The 16,243-nt window shown below is 28.3% G+C and overlaps 1 protein-coding gene across 2 annotated transcripts in view; it reads right to left on the bottom strand.

Moving 5' to 3' along the window:
* The window catches only part of LOC112591744 (zinc finger protein basonuclin-2-like), an 81,115-nt gene that overhangs the window by 59,010 nt on the left and 5,862 nt on the right, over positions 1-16,243 (bottom strand). Inside the window, exon 2 of one of the 2 annotated variants that reach the window (XM_025335661.1) lies at positions 13,996-14,087. In XM_025335661.1, coding sequence (XP_025191446.1) covers positions 13,996-14,087 — 92 coding nt within the window. The remainder of the gene's footprint in view (positions 1-13,995; positions 14,088-16,243) is intronic. The other variant, XM_025335662.1, reaches the window with a different exon arrangement.

Raw genomic sequence — 16,243 nt, 5'->3', positions numbered from 1 at the left:
TACGCGGAAAGGGATGGACATTATACAACCAACGAGTATAACATTATAATAATATTATTGTACACATCAGAGGATCGCGTGACTTCAAAAAATTCCGTATATATCAAAAACGAGACGCCTCGATAGTATGATAAAAATTAAAATGTATACCTCTATATGATTGTAATGTATATTTCCTCCGGTGTATACACATATATACATGAAGGTACAATATAATACAAGCAGGTCTATATGTGGGTACTTTACTCCTCTATAAAGTGTATTATTATTTAATTTGTCGACGTTATATAATATACCTTGTAAATAAAAATAATAATAAAACGAAGCCGATGACGATGCCGCACGGTGTGTTGGCCATAGTTCAAAAAAACACACAAATACATCTATATAATATTCTATAATATCAAAAAACGTTTATCGTCATAGCGGAAAACACGGCTGTAGCACATGGATATTCCGCGTACGTGTACAGCAGAGGCGCCGTATATTATATACACGTATATAAATATATATATACTAATCCCTGTTCGCTATACTGTTTTCCGCGAGAGAGTAGCGGTGGTTTTTCGTCTATTTTTAATCTCTCGAGACCAGAGAAATTGCGGTTTTACGACACCCATAAAAGTTTGCGGCAACGTCGACGACCACATGGCGGTATATATACAGCAGCATGTTCAAATCTATATACGATTATATTATTATTATTATTATTATTATTATTATTATAACTACTATAGATATATAAAATAATGTACACACACGCGTACATATAATATAATACATAACGACGAAGTATATACATACACAAGCTGTATATGTGATAATCGACGAGGTCATCCATCCGTGTGTTTGGGTGTGTGTATGCGCGTTCAAAGGAGAAGTATATATATATATTGTGGGAGTATGTATGTATATGTGTGTAAGAGTTCATCTGGCTAAAAGCTTCTTCCCGCCCCCTAACCTCGTCGCATAAACCTCGAGTCTGACGTATGACAGCGGCCGGAAAAAACAGTTCCGAATTAATGAGCGAGAAAAATAACGACAACTATGCCGCCTTCGCCATCACGACCCTGTGCGCGCTCCATATTATTATTATTATTATACATTATATCATTTATATATATATGCCGATTTATAACCGAACGGTTCCCTGTAAATAACATGTAAACCAATAAACGTTCTGATAGCACGTATATAATCTGTAGTTATTCTTTCGTTGCTGTGTTCATATAAAATACGCGGGTAAATCTATGTGGCTCACAAACATTAATTAATATTTTACACCATCCAACAATCAGCAGTGGCGACCTATAGAGACTGAAACGCACCCCAGAGGGATGGCTATTACATTTACGCAGTCCCACCAACTATATAATATGATATTATTTTTATTTTTTTTTTTGATTTAATTGAAAATTATTACATATTTTTGTATAAACCGTTTTATTATTATAAACCTATAGTAGGTTTATTATACATTATGATACCGTCGTCGTACATGTTCAACACATTCGTCCCACGTTATAATTTATTGACGCCCCGAAGTCAAAACACACATAATATGCGTACAGCTGATACGTCTTTTAAAAGACCGACCAAAACGAAATAAATGTGCTCGCAAACGATACTAAATCGTAACTGCGATACCCGAAGTAATAATAACAATATTAATTAATTTTTCTAAGTGACAAACGGCACCGTAGTACACTCGAGGTTGGGGTTACTCGAATTCCATTATAATATAATATTATATGGTAGATTACTTGTACAACGTGAAACCGTTTTGAAATCAAAGTAATTATATATAGTTTTTGAGGGTTATAGTGGGCGCGATTATACCTACAACACGAAAAGGTTTTAAATTTAAAGAAGAAACGTGAAAGTAGTTATTACTGAGCGTGGAGGGGTTCTGCTGTCTCGAATATATAAGTATATATCAGGTAAATCTTAAATATATATACGCACACACATTGTTAAAAACCGTTTAATCTTTGCTAGTCTCCAGATATTAATTAGTTTATCGATATGATTACGCGATAATTTATACATAGAGACAATTTACATATGTACATTTGAAATGGAAAAGCAGGTATATACGTATAATTTTATATTTTGCAGAACAATATTTATAACAATAATCTAATAGCTGTTACGACTGTTTAATCTGTGTATAATAAAATAAAATATATTAATGTATATGAATATATTATACACAAGACTTTATCCTAATTCAAGATATTATTTAAAGATGCTCATTTAAATATTTTAATATAGTTGTTACAACTTCACATTAGCACACATAATACAAATTAGGTAAATTGTAAAGTATATAACTATAATATTATATAAATATTATGTAAAAATATTTAGAATACAAACATTGCAAACATTATATAATTGTCGCAAAAAGTTATGAATTAGAATTGTAGCAAGTATCTATGTATATAATAAATAATAATATTACCTACGTATGAAATTATCGATTACATATTTTTAGGTGCCTGCAAAAAATGAATCGTCCGAAATGAATTTTCAACGAAAAAAAAACAGTAAAATCCTCATAATATACAAATGCCGGTATAAAATGTCATGTGAATAATAATATATTATATAGGTACTATGCTAAATATGATTGCTATAATTATATATTTTTATATCGTCTTTGCAAGTACGTTGATCTGTTAATAAGATTTTTATAAAATGGTTATATACTAGTTGCGTTTCATTTTGGAGCGCAATTCGACTATGTTATATTTTTTCCTACCAGTTATAATGTCGTAAGTGAATTGCGTCTATAATATAATATTTGACAATACTATTAATTATATTGTAAGTTATGTCTATCATCTAAACGTATTAAAATCATTTTAAATTAGCATTTAGATACCTAATTATTAATTTTAAATAGATATAATAGAACATTAATTATTGAAATAAAGAAATTAAAAAAAAAAATTCCACTTTGAAGTATTAATGAAACGTTTTACTCAAATGTCAGCTCACATTAATTTAACTAAGTAATTAATGATCTTTTGTGTCATGACTTTAAAAAAATTCAAACTTTTAAAATATTTTATTGGATAATTTCTAGTTTACTTTTTTTATTTTGTATAATTAAAAATTAATTTAATTTTTAATTTTAATATAACAGATCTATAATTTTTTTTAAGTTTGCCAATTCACGATTTTAATATAATACGTAATAATAATATTGTTAAATCTATTATATATTATATTTTTTACGAAAAATTTATGAAAATATATATTATGCAAAAAAATTGTAATATGTTTATTTACATTTATTTAAAAGTGTGATTATAAAATGTACCTAATATAATTATTAATCATTTTAATGATGTAACAGTTTTTAATATATAATTTATGTTATAGTAACTATCGATTACAACTCGGTTGTCTAAAAAGTAACTATTAAACGGAAATAGAGGCTATGACCTTTTTTAGTGGGACACAACTCACTTACTGATAATAATCTCAGACACAAGTAGTATGCAGTGTATAATATAAGTATGTATCTGTGCGTTGTAATATGTATAATATGATATAATAATAATATATGCATGTTTAGGTATAACGATGGGCCGCCGCCGCCACTGCTAATGGCCTGCGATACCTCCGCGCGTACTCTGCAAGTCTCTTTAAGGTCAACCATACCCCGAGGAGGCTCCTACTTAAGTCGTCTTGTCATATCTGTGTGATTATTATTATTATTATTTTCAATACTTGTTACTCGGTCCGCGCGCAGTCGATCAGTGACAACCGGTTCCCCCCTACACACAGAGACCTCACCTAGAGGCTAGGAGACGCGATAGCCGCATGATATATAATATATATTATACACATATATATATTCAATTCTATACTATACATGTACAATCACTAAAATAATCACTATATATATTATAATACTTAACAACAAACAAATAATATATGTTTATTTTTATTATATCTTGTAAGTTATAATCGTATACAAAATAATAATTATTATTTTACGGATATTATAATAACATTTTATGAACCAATAAGGCGTATAACACAATATGATATATGTAGGTACGTCGATTATAATGTTTACGATATTATATTATATAGTGCCAAATGTTGTTATAATATTCGTTTATTTATAATGAAGCACGCGCATGTACAATATGTGAATATTTATTCGAAAAATGACGGGCAAACGGCCGCCACTGTTGTTGGAGGGGAACGATCTGTTACCTAGGAAACTAATTAGCGGATCTCAACCCTATCGTTTTACTTCACTTTTCATGAATATTTATTATAACGAGCTACCGCTGCATCTTCTCCGTATCCTTCTTCTTGCTTAGATGGGGTGAGTTCCACCGCAGTGACGACGGCGGCGGCGACGAAGTCTCAATTATTATTATTATTCAAAAGAGAGCCGTCTCGTCATCGTATCTCTCGTACTATATATAACATTATAATATAATATTATATGCATGCGAAATCGATACTTTGCGAGTTCCCTCTATGTGGCTGTATCTCTTATATATATAATAGGTATATATATGTATACTGGTATACAAAACACACTGTGTTACTAAAAATGAAGAAAAATAAAAAATAATGAATCAAGGTGGGACGCGTTATAAATGATCGAGAAAAGAGGGGGCGTCGTTTATATTTACGCACGACGACGTATATTATATTGCTCGTTGATATAAAAAATTGTGCACCCTTTCCACCACCAGCAGCAGCTGCGCACGGTTCCGAGTGTTTTTTATTTATTTTTTTCGTGTGTACACGCGTCAACCAAGCGTAAAATTCTTCAAAATGCTAATATCGGAAAATGCACGGTAAGCCTGGAGTCCGGGGAACAAAAAGATCATAACGCCCCGACGGCGATACTTTAACCCCTTTTTTCACTCCAAAACTAACACAAAAGGAGGCTGTACCCCGGTGGGGTCGAAGCATCATCGATTCTAATTGGCCGACCGACAACGACATTTGCACAGCGTCCCCCCCCCCCTAATGTCCAGGTCGATGCACAGCACTTGGGGAGTGGGGAATTTAAACGCTAAATAATAATAATAATAATAAAAAAAAGTGGGATGGACCGAAAGTTTGGGATTACGCATAAACACTGAATATATACGTATATATTAAAGGATATTAAAAATTGAACGTGGGGAACTCCATTAATTAAATCGTTCGCGTGTGCAGTGCTGCAGGACGACTACATTATTATTATTAAACTTGTTAAAACATAACGCACGCGTGATTTCATTAAAATCGAGGCACACTGTATGTATATAATATTGTATACATGTTAGCGCGGCGTCGCTGAGTTAATCTGACGATCAACAATGAGCGAAAATGAATCTATGTGCACGTGCAGTATCATGTACCTACGCGCACGTATAATAATATTACCGTATGTACGTTATATATCTTTATATATGTGTATATTTTTTTCAATAAGATGGTTGAATTTAAGTACAGAATAATCTTGTAAAATATGTTGCTGTCTGTTCCAAAAGTATTTTGATTATAAAAATGAAAAAACTAAATCAAAGAAACATGAAACAATAATATAATAAGACACTATAACCACTATATGCACGGAAAAAAATATATTTTTTAGTATAATGTAAAATTGATACGCACGCATGATGTTTCTAGAAAACGACTGTCATCGCAAAAGATTAAGAACATGGATAATGAAATGATCCAAAAAATATTTTGAAAACCTCCACATTATTGGATATAGACACCATAACAATTACTGAAAAGACGGCTCTAAGTATCAGATACTATTTAATATTTATACATATTGTCAGGTTATATAAAAATGTACTATATAACTTATTGATTTATAAATTACAAATTTTAATACCTAATATTATAAATTTAATCGAGCTTAAAATTTTAAGGTATTTTTAATGCAAATATAATCTAAAAATATTTTTTAAACATTCTATTAAAAACTGGTAAAATATGGATTTATTATATATATATATTTTTAGATTGAATCAATTTATTATTTTATTATGTATTTAAAGTTTACTATATTAATGATACTTAATAGTTTTATGTACTATTCTAAGATTGAACCCAGTTTAAAAATCAAGTCATTGATAAAAGATTTGGTCGAACACATAACTCATAAATATCAATAACACAGACACCCATGAGACGTCAAGAGTAACGAAGATTATTAGAAAAACTGAAGTCAGGTTTCGAGATAATTTTTCACTTAAATCAAACACAAATTGGGTCCACGGTGTATTTGATAAAATACTTGAATTGGACCTGCGGTAATATGATTTGAGCTTAAAATGTTGTCGATAACGACGAAACCGGACGGTTATTTATACCGCGGCCGAACGCGGTCAGAAAATATAACTGAAATTTATTGAAAAAAAAAAAAAAATGCAATAACAAGTTAAATATTTTTATAATATTTTTATAGACGAGTAAACTAACAAATAAAAAATCAATTTCTAGTCACTTAATATGATGTTTTTTGAATAATGTCTATAGGTTGGACTATCTCAATTTGAATTTTCCAAAAATAAATGAATATTTCGGAACCTAATTATTAATGCCGTTTTTTTAAATTTGGTACCCAAATTAAGGTTATTCAGATAGTCAATTTCAAAAAATTTCAAATTATAGAAATGTATAAACAATAATTAATATTTATGTTTTAAACAAGTATTAAACGATTTTAATCTGCATAATTGTTTCATATTTTTTTTTTTTTTTTAATGAATTGTTATTTAGGAAATGAACAATTATTATATTTTTTTTTATACAGATAATATATAATAAAATATAATAATAATTTAAAATATGAGAAATAAGCTAAATTATCTTAAAAAATGCTTAAATATGCAAAATACAAATTTGTTGTTTATGAATTTACTATTTAGTAATCAATAAATCATTCACGTTTTTTCCCTATTAAGCTGCATAGGCCGGATAAATATGTGTATGAAAAATTAAATAAAATCTATTAAAATTAATAATTTATCAGTGTATTAAGTAGTATACGGTAATAGTCACAATATATTGATATTTATTACATTTATACATGTATGTACAGTAATCACTCATCATGCAAAATTACCAGTAAATATCTACAGCACATATGTTATAGTACATAGTTGAAACTTGCAAATTACATAAATATATTATGTTAATTAAATTATTCTTGTACACGCATATATACACCAGTGTTATATGTATATTTTATATATATTATTATTTTTTGCATACGAATGTATGACAAATGGTAGATAACGGTTTCAACACATTATTATATAATAACCGTTTAAGAAAACGCCACACCTACATGTGTTATATCCGTCATACAACATAGCAAATTTTCGTTCAAGAAAATATATTTTATGTTGTTGGCTTTAATGTTAGAGTAAATTTACGTATTATCAAACTTAAAGGTTAACATTTTATCTTGACCATTTCATAGATTTTTAATTTTTATTGATATTTAAATTTTATACTGAATTAATGTAAGATATTAATAACTCACTTTAAAATTATAATATTAATAAAATCTTATGTGATGACCTAACTGAAATACTTACATTTAAGTTTGGTAATAGTTAAATTTATTCTAATATTTAAGCTAACAACACAAAATTAATTCTGCTGAATGAAAATTTGCTATATTGTATTCATGTAAGACTGAAATAATATTTGCAGATGTAAGTGTGTAACGTCCTTTTAATTACGGAAATGTCAGCACGCGCGTTCATTTCAACAATGTCTTGCACTCTTTTGAAGTTGCGTCCGTTGAATTTTTTCGGCAATTTGGTAGGGTAATTGCCGTGAAAATGTACACTTGCATGATATATACCTTATACATAATAACAAAATAATATTATAATATTGTACACTTCGCTTTTTTGTTTACAGCAATGGATAACGCGCGCTTGTCTACCATCCATGTATATATTTATACTTAAGTAGATACATGCTTAGATAGATGCTTTAAAAATACATCCAAAAAGAAATTCAACATACGGCAAACACATTTTGTTATAAAAAAGTAACTCGACCTTGGTCACGATATTTTTGATTGGAAAAAATGTTAAGTATAAACATAGGTAATGCTAATATTGCCCGGTACAATTGAGATTCACGAGTGTCATAAAGACAGAAAAAAGAAAATTATAGCAAGGTCAAATATGACCAAATTTAAAATATTTTTATGGTAAGAAAAAATATAATCTGTCATCGGTTTTGTACGCATCCATTTTTCGGCCTCCACACGATGATATGTACAATACTAAAATTTACACCATATATACACGTCAAATATGTACTTCTATATACAATATAAGTGTGAAAACAACTATAAAACTACTGTTGACGTGCGTTGGAATAACGACGACGATGATGTCTATATATATATTATTACAATGCACACGTATATGCATGTAAGATTCTGTCACACGCACAATGTAATACTGACAATTTGTTATCATATATCTATTGTTTGAGAAAAAAAAAATAATAATAATAAATAAATAAATAAAATACCAGCGGAAAGAAAGGATAACACCGCGTTAACGCAGCAGGTATTCTACGAGGACGCGTGTAAACACGACGGCACGGCGACGGCGGTTATAATATATTATTTAATAATAATATAATACCTAACAGCGGCGTTGGCAGTAATATAGTTAACTGTCGGGTTGTGGCTGTTTTAATACGTTTATATACATATATATTATACATTATTGTATAGGTACCACGATTTTGTTTTAAACGGTCATCATAAGTATATTAAAGGGTCGCACTCACAGTTTAAAGGAAAGCGGTTATATCATTTTTTTTCGAAAATTACGCATGTGTAAATGCTTATTGTGTACAAATATAATATGAAGTAAATTGTAGGTAGACTCACTTGAACAGAAGAAAAAAATATAACGCGCGCCTATAATTTAAGAAAAAACGAAATTAAATCGTTCGTTGTATGATTATTATTATTATTTTAATATATACTTATATAATAAAGACAATGAAGGCTTTTTGGATTTATTTAATATTATTATTATTATTTTTTTTTTTGTAGATCCGTGAAAAAGAGGGTTATTATATTATTATTTATTAGTTTATATATATGGCTATTATATACACCACCATCATTGACGATGATGCAGTCGTCGTTTATGGTGGTTATATACCAAGATAGCTAGTATTTATTTTATTAGGTATCCTACGTATACATCGCAGCGTATACACACAAAATCTGTCATTGTTCGGCTACAGAGTGCAATGTAGTCCTATAATATTATGGAAAGACATCGTCGTTTACGGTGCACTATAATTTTAGAGTATCAAAAAAATAAAAATAAAACCGTTTAACACGTTGAAGACTCATAAAGTTTTATATATAGTTACTACCCTACAACTGCAGTTTAACGAATTGTACAAGAGAAAGAGATACACGAGTATTGTGAATTTATATCTATGTACAAGTGTACAATAATAATGCAAGGATCGTCATCATATACATTCAAATCGCATTGATTTGATTAGTGGGAGGTGGCGAAATTACACGGTTGTTGGTTGCGTGAGCGTGTCTCTTTCTCTCTCTATGTATATTATTATACAATATAAAAACTAATTCTTTAGACTGTTAGGCGGTGGCGGCGTCGTCGTCATCGTCGTTTTGAACACGACACACTATATTACATTATTACGTATATACAGCGGCAGCGGTGGCGGGGGGACCTTGGCTGGAAAATTATAATGATAATAATAATAGAATACCGAGATAATTTTAGGAGTTTATAAAAAAAAAAAAACCATTTACGGACATACCCCTCAAGAGACCGCCTTCTCCCTCACGTGTAATTACACCGTCGCTGGGAGAAACGTTTAATTTGTACAAAAAAAAAAAAAAAAAAAAATGAATAAAAAATAAAAAAAAGATCGTGACACAGAGGACGGACGACCGGTTTTTCATGTACGTGTCTACTGTACAGTTCACCTCCCCCGTTGAACAGCCGACCGTACGACTGGTGTAATCTCCTCACACGGCGTGTAAAGGATTTGGGAATTTGTTTTTACCGGCTATGTATTAAACATATAGAGAAACATGGATGTATTCGTGACTCGTCGACGACACTGCTGAAGTGTATATGTGTGTGTGTGTTTGACTGTTTTTTCTAACACGACGTTAGATATATCATATAAATATACAATATACAGCAAAGCGCTGTAGTGGTGAGTACACACGTTTAGACGGGTTGTCGTGCGGATGCGATGTCGTGACCGGCGCCCATTACCATCGTCGCCGACGCCGCCGCTGCTCCGCGTCGAATAGCCGACCGAAGCGCATCGATCGTTGCACGGCGGTTAACTATTTTAATATATATATTATCATATACATATTGGTATTATGTATACGACTACACATATATTATATATAAATATATCTATTATGTACTAGTAAAGTGACGAAGACGACGCCCACGACACCGGATATAGAGTCCATTAATATATAATACGAAGAATTGCATCCCCTTCGAGTAAAGTCCATTAATACACGACAAATTTCATCCCCTGAGTTTATATGTAGGCATAATATAGTCTTTGTTCTACAATACACATTGGTTTATATATAAGCGGCGTTTATATTTTATATTATTATTGTATCCGCCGGGAAAGGTAATAATACGATAAAAGTACCTACGCATATAATTAGGTAAACGTATGAACAAACGGGTATATACCATATAAAAATTATAAAGGGTCAGTACAGGGGCTATATGTAGATATATGTATATGTATATTTACAAGAGTACTACATCAAGCATGCTTAACTCCTTTTTATTTTTCAATATTGCAATTATTTAAAAATCTGAATTTTGAAACTTTTAATTATGATATCATTCACAAAGGCCATATTTCAAAATTCTTGAATTTTTTTTTTTTTGTATCATTCCTTAAAGAGGTGAACAACATTTATGTTCTATGGAGATAAAAACTTGTGTTCTCTAAATAATAACCTTTCTTTTCTACTGTAAATTATTTAGTAGATATATAATTATTTAAAAATTTTAACGTATAAAAATAAAAATTTAAACAATAGTAATTTTTGAGGTATTTAACTTTGTGTATTAAGAATGAAAGGTCTATCGTCTATGATAATGGGTTTGAGATAAACAGATCTGAAGGTTAAAATCATTTGAAACGTTTTATTATTTATAATAATTTATCGATAAATATAATTAATTAGTATAAAAATAGTCTGAATATAATAAATATTAGATCAATAGATCCGATAATACGTCATTTATATTATAAATATTTTTATAAAACCATTTTTATGGAAAAATTATTCTTAATATAAACATTTCAATAATTGAGAAAGAATTTGATTCCAAAAATTAAAAATTGTATGTAATTTGGGACTTATAAATAAATAAAAAATGGGGTAAGCATACTTAGTGGATCGCACTGATTATAATATTAAAAAAAATATGTTTTTATTGACGTTTCTAACAATTAGCAAATAGTTGTATAAATAGTATAGAACTTTGTTGTATCAACCACTATAGTAAATAATTATCATGATTTTTGTGCATTTCGAGAATCTCAATTTGTACTTCAAGTCAAGAAGTTTAATGATCTAATTTTTTCCATTGTTGACAAAACTTAGATTGAAAGATAACCGTTCAATACTTTTGTAGAAGAGATTTTGATATAAATATTCCTAACATGTATAATAGTATAATATATAAAATTATATCTTAATATACAATATAATGGTATGGTAAGTAAATTTCTCGATTTTCCACAAATTATGTAGGAATTCACTATCTTTGTATATATGCTAAATAACTATAGTAATATAGATATAAATATATAATATAAGTTATATATAGGTTTACCACATTCGTCTAAACTATGTTTTTAATGCAAACCATAAAACCACGCATAATTCAAACATAATATAATATTATGTTTTTTGTTTATTAATACGCGAGGGGGCATATAATAAATAGATTACTAATCTGCTTTATTTATAAAATATGAGTATATACCTACGCGAGTATTGAGACAATTTTAGAACAAAACAACCTATTTTAGTTGATTTTTCTACATAAATGTGTATAATACATAACTACTTATATACATATAAGGTTGACCTTTATAAAAATTTATGGATACAAATTTATCGTGGAAAATGGCCAATGGCCATTAATTAAAACACATACAAATATATTTTTATATTATTCTATACCTACACGAGACTGAAAATATAGTTAATTTATATTTATTTGTTTATATACATTATATATTTCATATATTTGTTTACATGCTGATATCAATTTGCAATTTCTACAGTTTAATGTTATATAATATTATATTAAAGACTCTACAGATTACAATGTAGAGTATATACACTTATTTGACGAAATTTAAAATAAAAATATGTTTGCTATGCATAATATTTATATCTATACTTATACCTGTGGGTAAAATTTATGGTAATAATAGCACCTATGTATATATCTCGTAGCACGCACAAATTACAGGTGTATCATTATTTTTATGTTTTTTATTAGATTATAGATTTGATAACAAATAATTCTATATAGGGTAGTTATATATACACAATAGAAGTGAAAATGAAAAATTTATCGACGGTAAGTATAATTCCACCCCAACGCGATACAATTATATATACTTATAAAATTATATACCATTGATTGCGTTATAATATATATATTATTTTTATCATAAAATTAACCGTACACTAGTTATATGTAATATCTACAACTATAAAAAAATAAATACATATCATAATTCGATACGAAGTTGCCATGTTTGGATGCGCATCTAAGTATATTATTTAGTGTTCTGCAGTGTGGTAATAGTGGTGTATTATAATCTTTTTAGGTAAAATACAAATATATTATGCACATTTAAATGATTACGGATACATAAATGACTACAGATATACTGTGTATTTTGGTAATAAATATGCTTCTTGTGTATAGTAAAATTCATATTCAATGACCTGCAGCGCTATTTATACATGTACAATTCTTAACTATAGCATTATGCACTGACAAAGTATCTCCATTAGGAGGTTTCTTCATTCCGTCATTCCTGTTATAATATTATTTTATCAATCAAGCTTATTGTTTTAGATTGTAACAGATTACTAAATAAAGAATTAAGTTGAAAAAAAAAAGCATTATGCACTACAATAATATTGTATGTGTATATTTTTCCATGGTATACATTTTATGGACTAAGAACTTGAAAAAAAAATACGGGAAACAATTAGTGTCATTTTAGAGCTTTTTCTTAAGTTTTTTAATTATTTATCGTATAAAAATACTTAAATGTTGGTATGAGTTATTTAATTATCAAATTTAAATGCAGCTATATAAAAAGCTAATTTTTTTAATTCAAAAACAGTTTTTTTCTGATATTTTGTGGAGTATAATTTAGAATCTTCCAGCTGTTATGTAAATATCATACATTTAAGGAAACTAGAAATCTCTGAAAAAATGTAATCTAATTTTAATATTATACCTAATAAGTAGGGAAACGAAAATGTATAATTTATATATCTGCTTGTCTTTAGGTCACTAAAATAATCTGAGTAATAATAGGTAGGTACTGCACAAGTATAGGTATATTGGTAACTGGTATACACACGCATAAGATATTTTGAAGATGATTATTGACTCAATAAAGTATTACTTATAAATGCGTTAATGTCAAATGAAATGAAAAATTCTAGCTAAGATTTCATCTAATCATCACACAAACTTTTTAATCTATCAAAACGCTTATAATGATGTGGTGTATCTATATTTATATATTACATTTTATATAATAATCGTACATATTTTTATACGTTATGGCATGGTCGAGTATGTTGGAGGTAAGGGGAGTCCTCAAAATATATATATATTACACATATATGTTCTACAAGCGAATCTATACAGAATGTCTTACCACCTCCATCATGAGTCCGGCACTAGCAGCGCTCGGCGATTGGTCTTCTGGACGGCGCATGCGTAGCGGGGCACCGATCACTCTGCCATTACCTGTGTACAACGACAACGGTGAGTTAAAAAAAATATATATATATAAAAAAATAAATAAATAAAAACACACAGACAAATATATATCCCCATACCATAACAATGAAATCATATATAATATAGTATAGGCGTGTCGTGTGCGTGTGTCAATGTAGATACTTATATGTTTTCGTCATATTTATAAAAAAAGCCACCTAGACTTACTAAATATATATATATTTAAAAGATATTTTATAGTATATTGTGTTAAAACTGTAGTTACTAATAACCAACATTATAAAATATATAATTTACATAAAAACTATAAACGAATATATTAATAATATATATATATGTTATAGGTATATATATATACCTAATGAACGATACCATGTTACCACACTTGCATTATAGTATAGCTGGTTATAAAGTTTATATTATACATTTTCAATTTTAAAAACTCTGTTCTTTATAAAATTAGTATTGTCTATATACTATATATACCTAATAATATTTATGTTGTATAAACTATAAGTAATTGTTTAACAATATAAACAACCAATAATTTTTTCGGTTGAATTGTATGATTTTTAATTTACATAATGTACAATAAAAATTTGAAACAACAATATATGATAATATATATTTGTATATAAAGTATTTCATATTACAAACGCATAGTATAGCCACTTATACATTTAAATTATATTTATACCAACGATTCTAATTTTAGGAATGTTAGAAGCATTTTAAGGATTTCCATATAGCGATTAAAATTCTGGAATATAAACTATATAATAATTAATAATATAGCGTAAATGTATGAAATATATTTATATGGCTTCTTGCTTATTAGTATATATAGATATATATGATATAATACCTACCTCCTAATAAATAAAAAATATTTATTTTTTTTTTTTTTTGTTAAGTTACAGTTAGTCAAATGAATCTTTTATTGATATTTAAGTATAAAATTATAAAAAGATGTAACTATAAAGAAATTTCTCAAGCTTTTAGCGCCCTCTCCGCTCCGCCATTATCTAAATTACTTGAATCATAGAACCCCCGTGGTCGTGGCGGTTGCAATTATTTATACACCACCTGATATATATCTATATAATATGGTACTTAAGTAGCTATATGCGCATGTAATATATGGTAGATATACAAATTATTTCATATTTACGCGCACCTATAGAATAATATACATTTATATTAGGTATACTCACCTGTGCACGTATAAAAGTCTCGTCTCAATTAACGAGCTCTGTATATTATATACCGCATCTTATACTAACTTAATAACGCATTATATAGACTATGAATACGTATATATGATATAGATACACTGTAGCAGTGACAGATGCAATCATAAACCACGGCATGTGTATAAGGGCATTGAACGATAACTTAAATGTTATGATTATTATACTTATAATAAATAGATAATGCAATCGTTGATCAATGTTTAGTATAATTTTATTAATACTATAATTTAATATAGATACAGACTTTATTATACCTTATATTTTTCAATTTTTTTTTATAACTGTTTCGCGAATGTCACAAGTTATTCATTATTTGCGTCATTTTAATTATAAATATGTGATCCCGATTATGGTTATAATTCTCGTTGTTATTATTACACATGTAGAATTATTACTCATAAGTATATCTACCTAAAAAACATTGATAAAGATATTGTATGTATTATATTTGTAAGCATGAAAAGTACCAATAGGAATGAAAATTCATTTACATATTAGGTATACCTATATGCAACTATACTTATTATTTTACTGCGCGGATACCTAACCTAATGCATTTGCTATTGCTGATATTAGCCTTTTTTTTTTTTAAATAAAGTTATCTCAAAGTGATACATTTACCTATATTTTAATTAATTTTATAATGTTACGCAACGTATTAGAATATTAAATTTGTATAAATATACACGCAAATTAATTTTTATTAAAATACATATGGTATTTATTAAGTACCTTATACATTTATTCTGCATAAAACAATAAGTTAATAGGAAGAGTAAAGATAAAATACCTATATAAACTACCTTTACTATTATATATTATATAAGCAGTACCTACCTACATATTAAAGATTATCAATTACATAATTTTTCATTTAAAATATGTAATATTGCTATAAAATATATAATA

Source organism: Melanaphis sacchari, unplaced genomic scaffold (genome assembly GCF_002803265.2).
Source record: "Melanaphis sacchari strain LSU unplaced genomic scaffold, SCAv2.0 Contig141_pilon_pilon, whole genome shotgun sequence".
Lineage (NCBI taxonomy): Eukaryota > Metazoa > Arthropoda > Insecta > Hemiptera > Aphididae > Melanaphis > Melanaphis sacchari.
The sequence above is the reverse complement of the archived record's forward strand: the minus strand, read 5'-3'. Positions and strand labels throughout refer to the sequence as shown.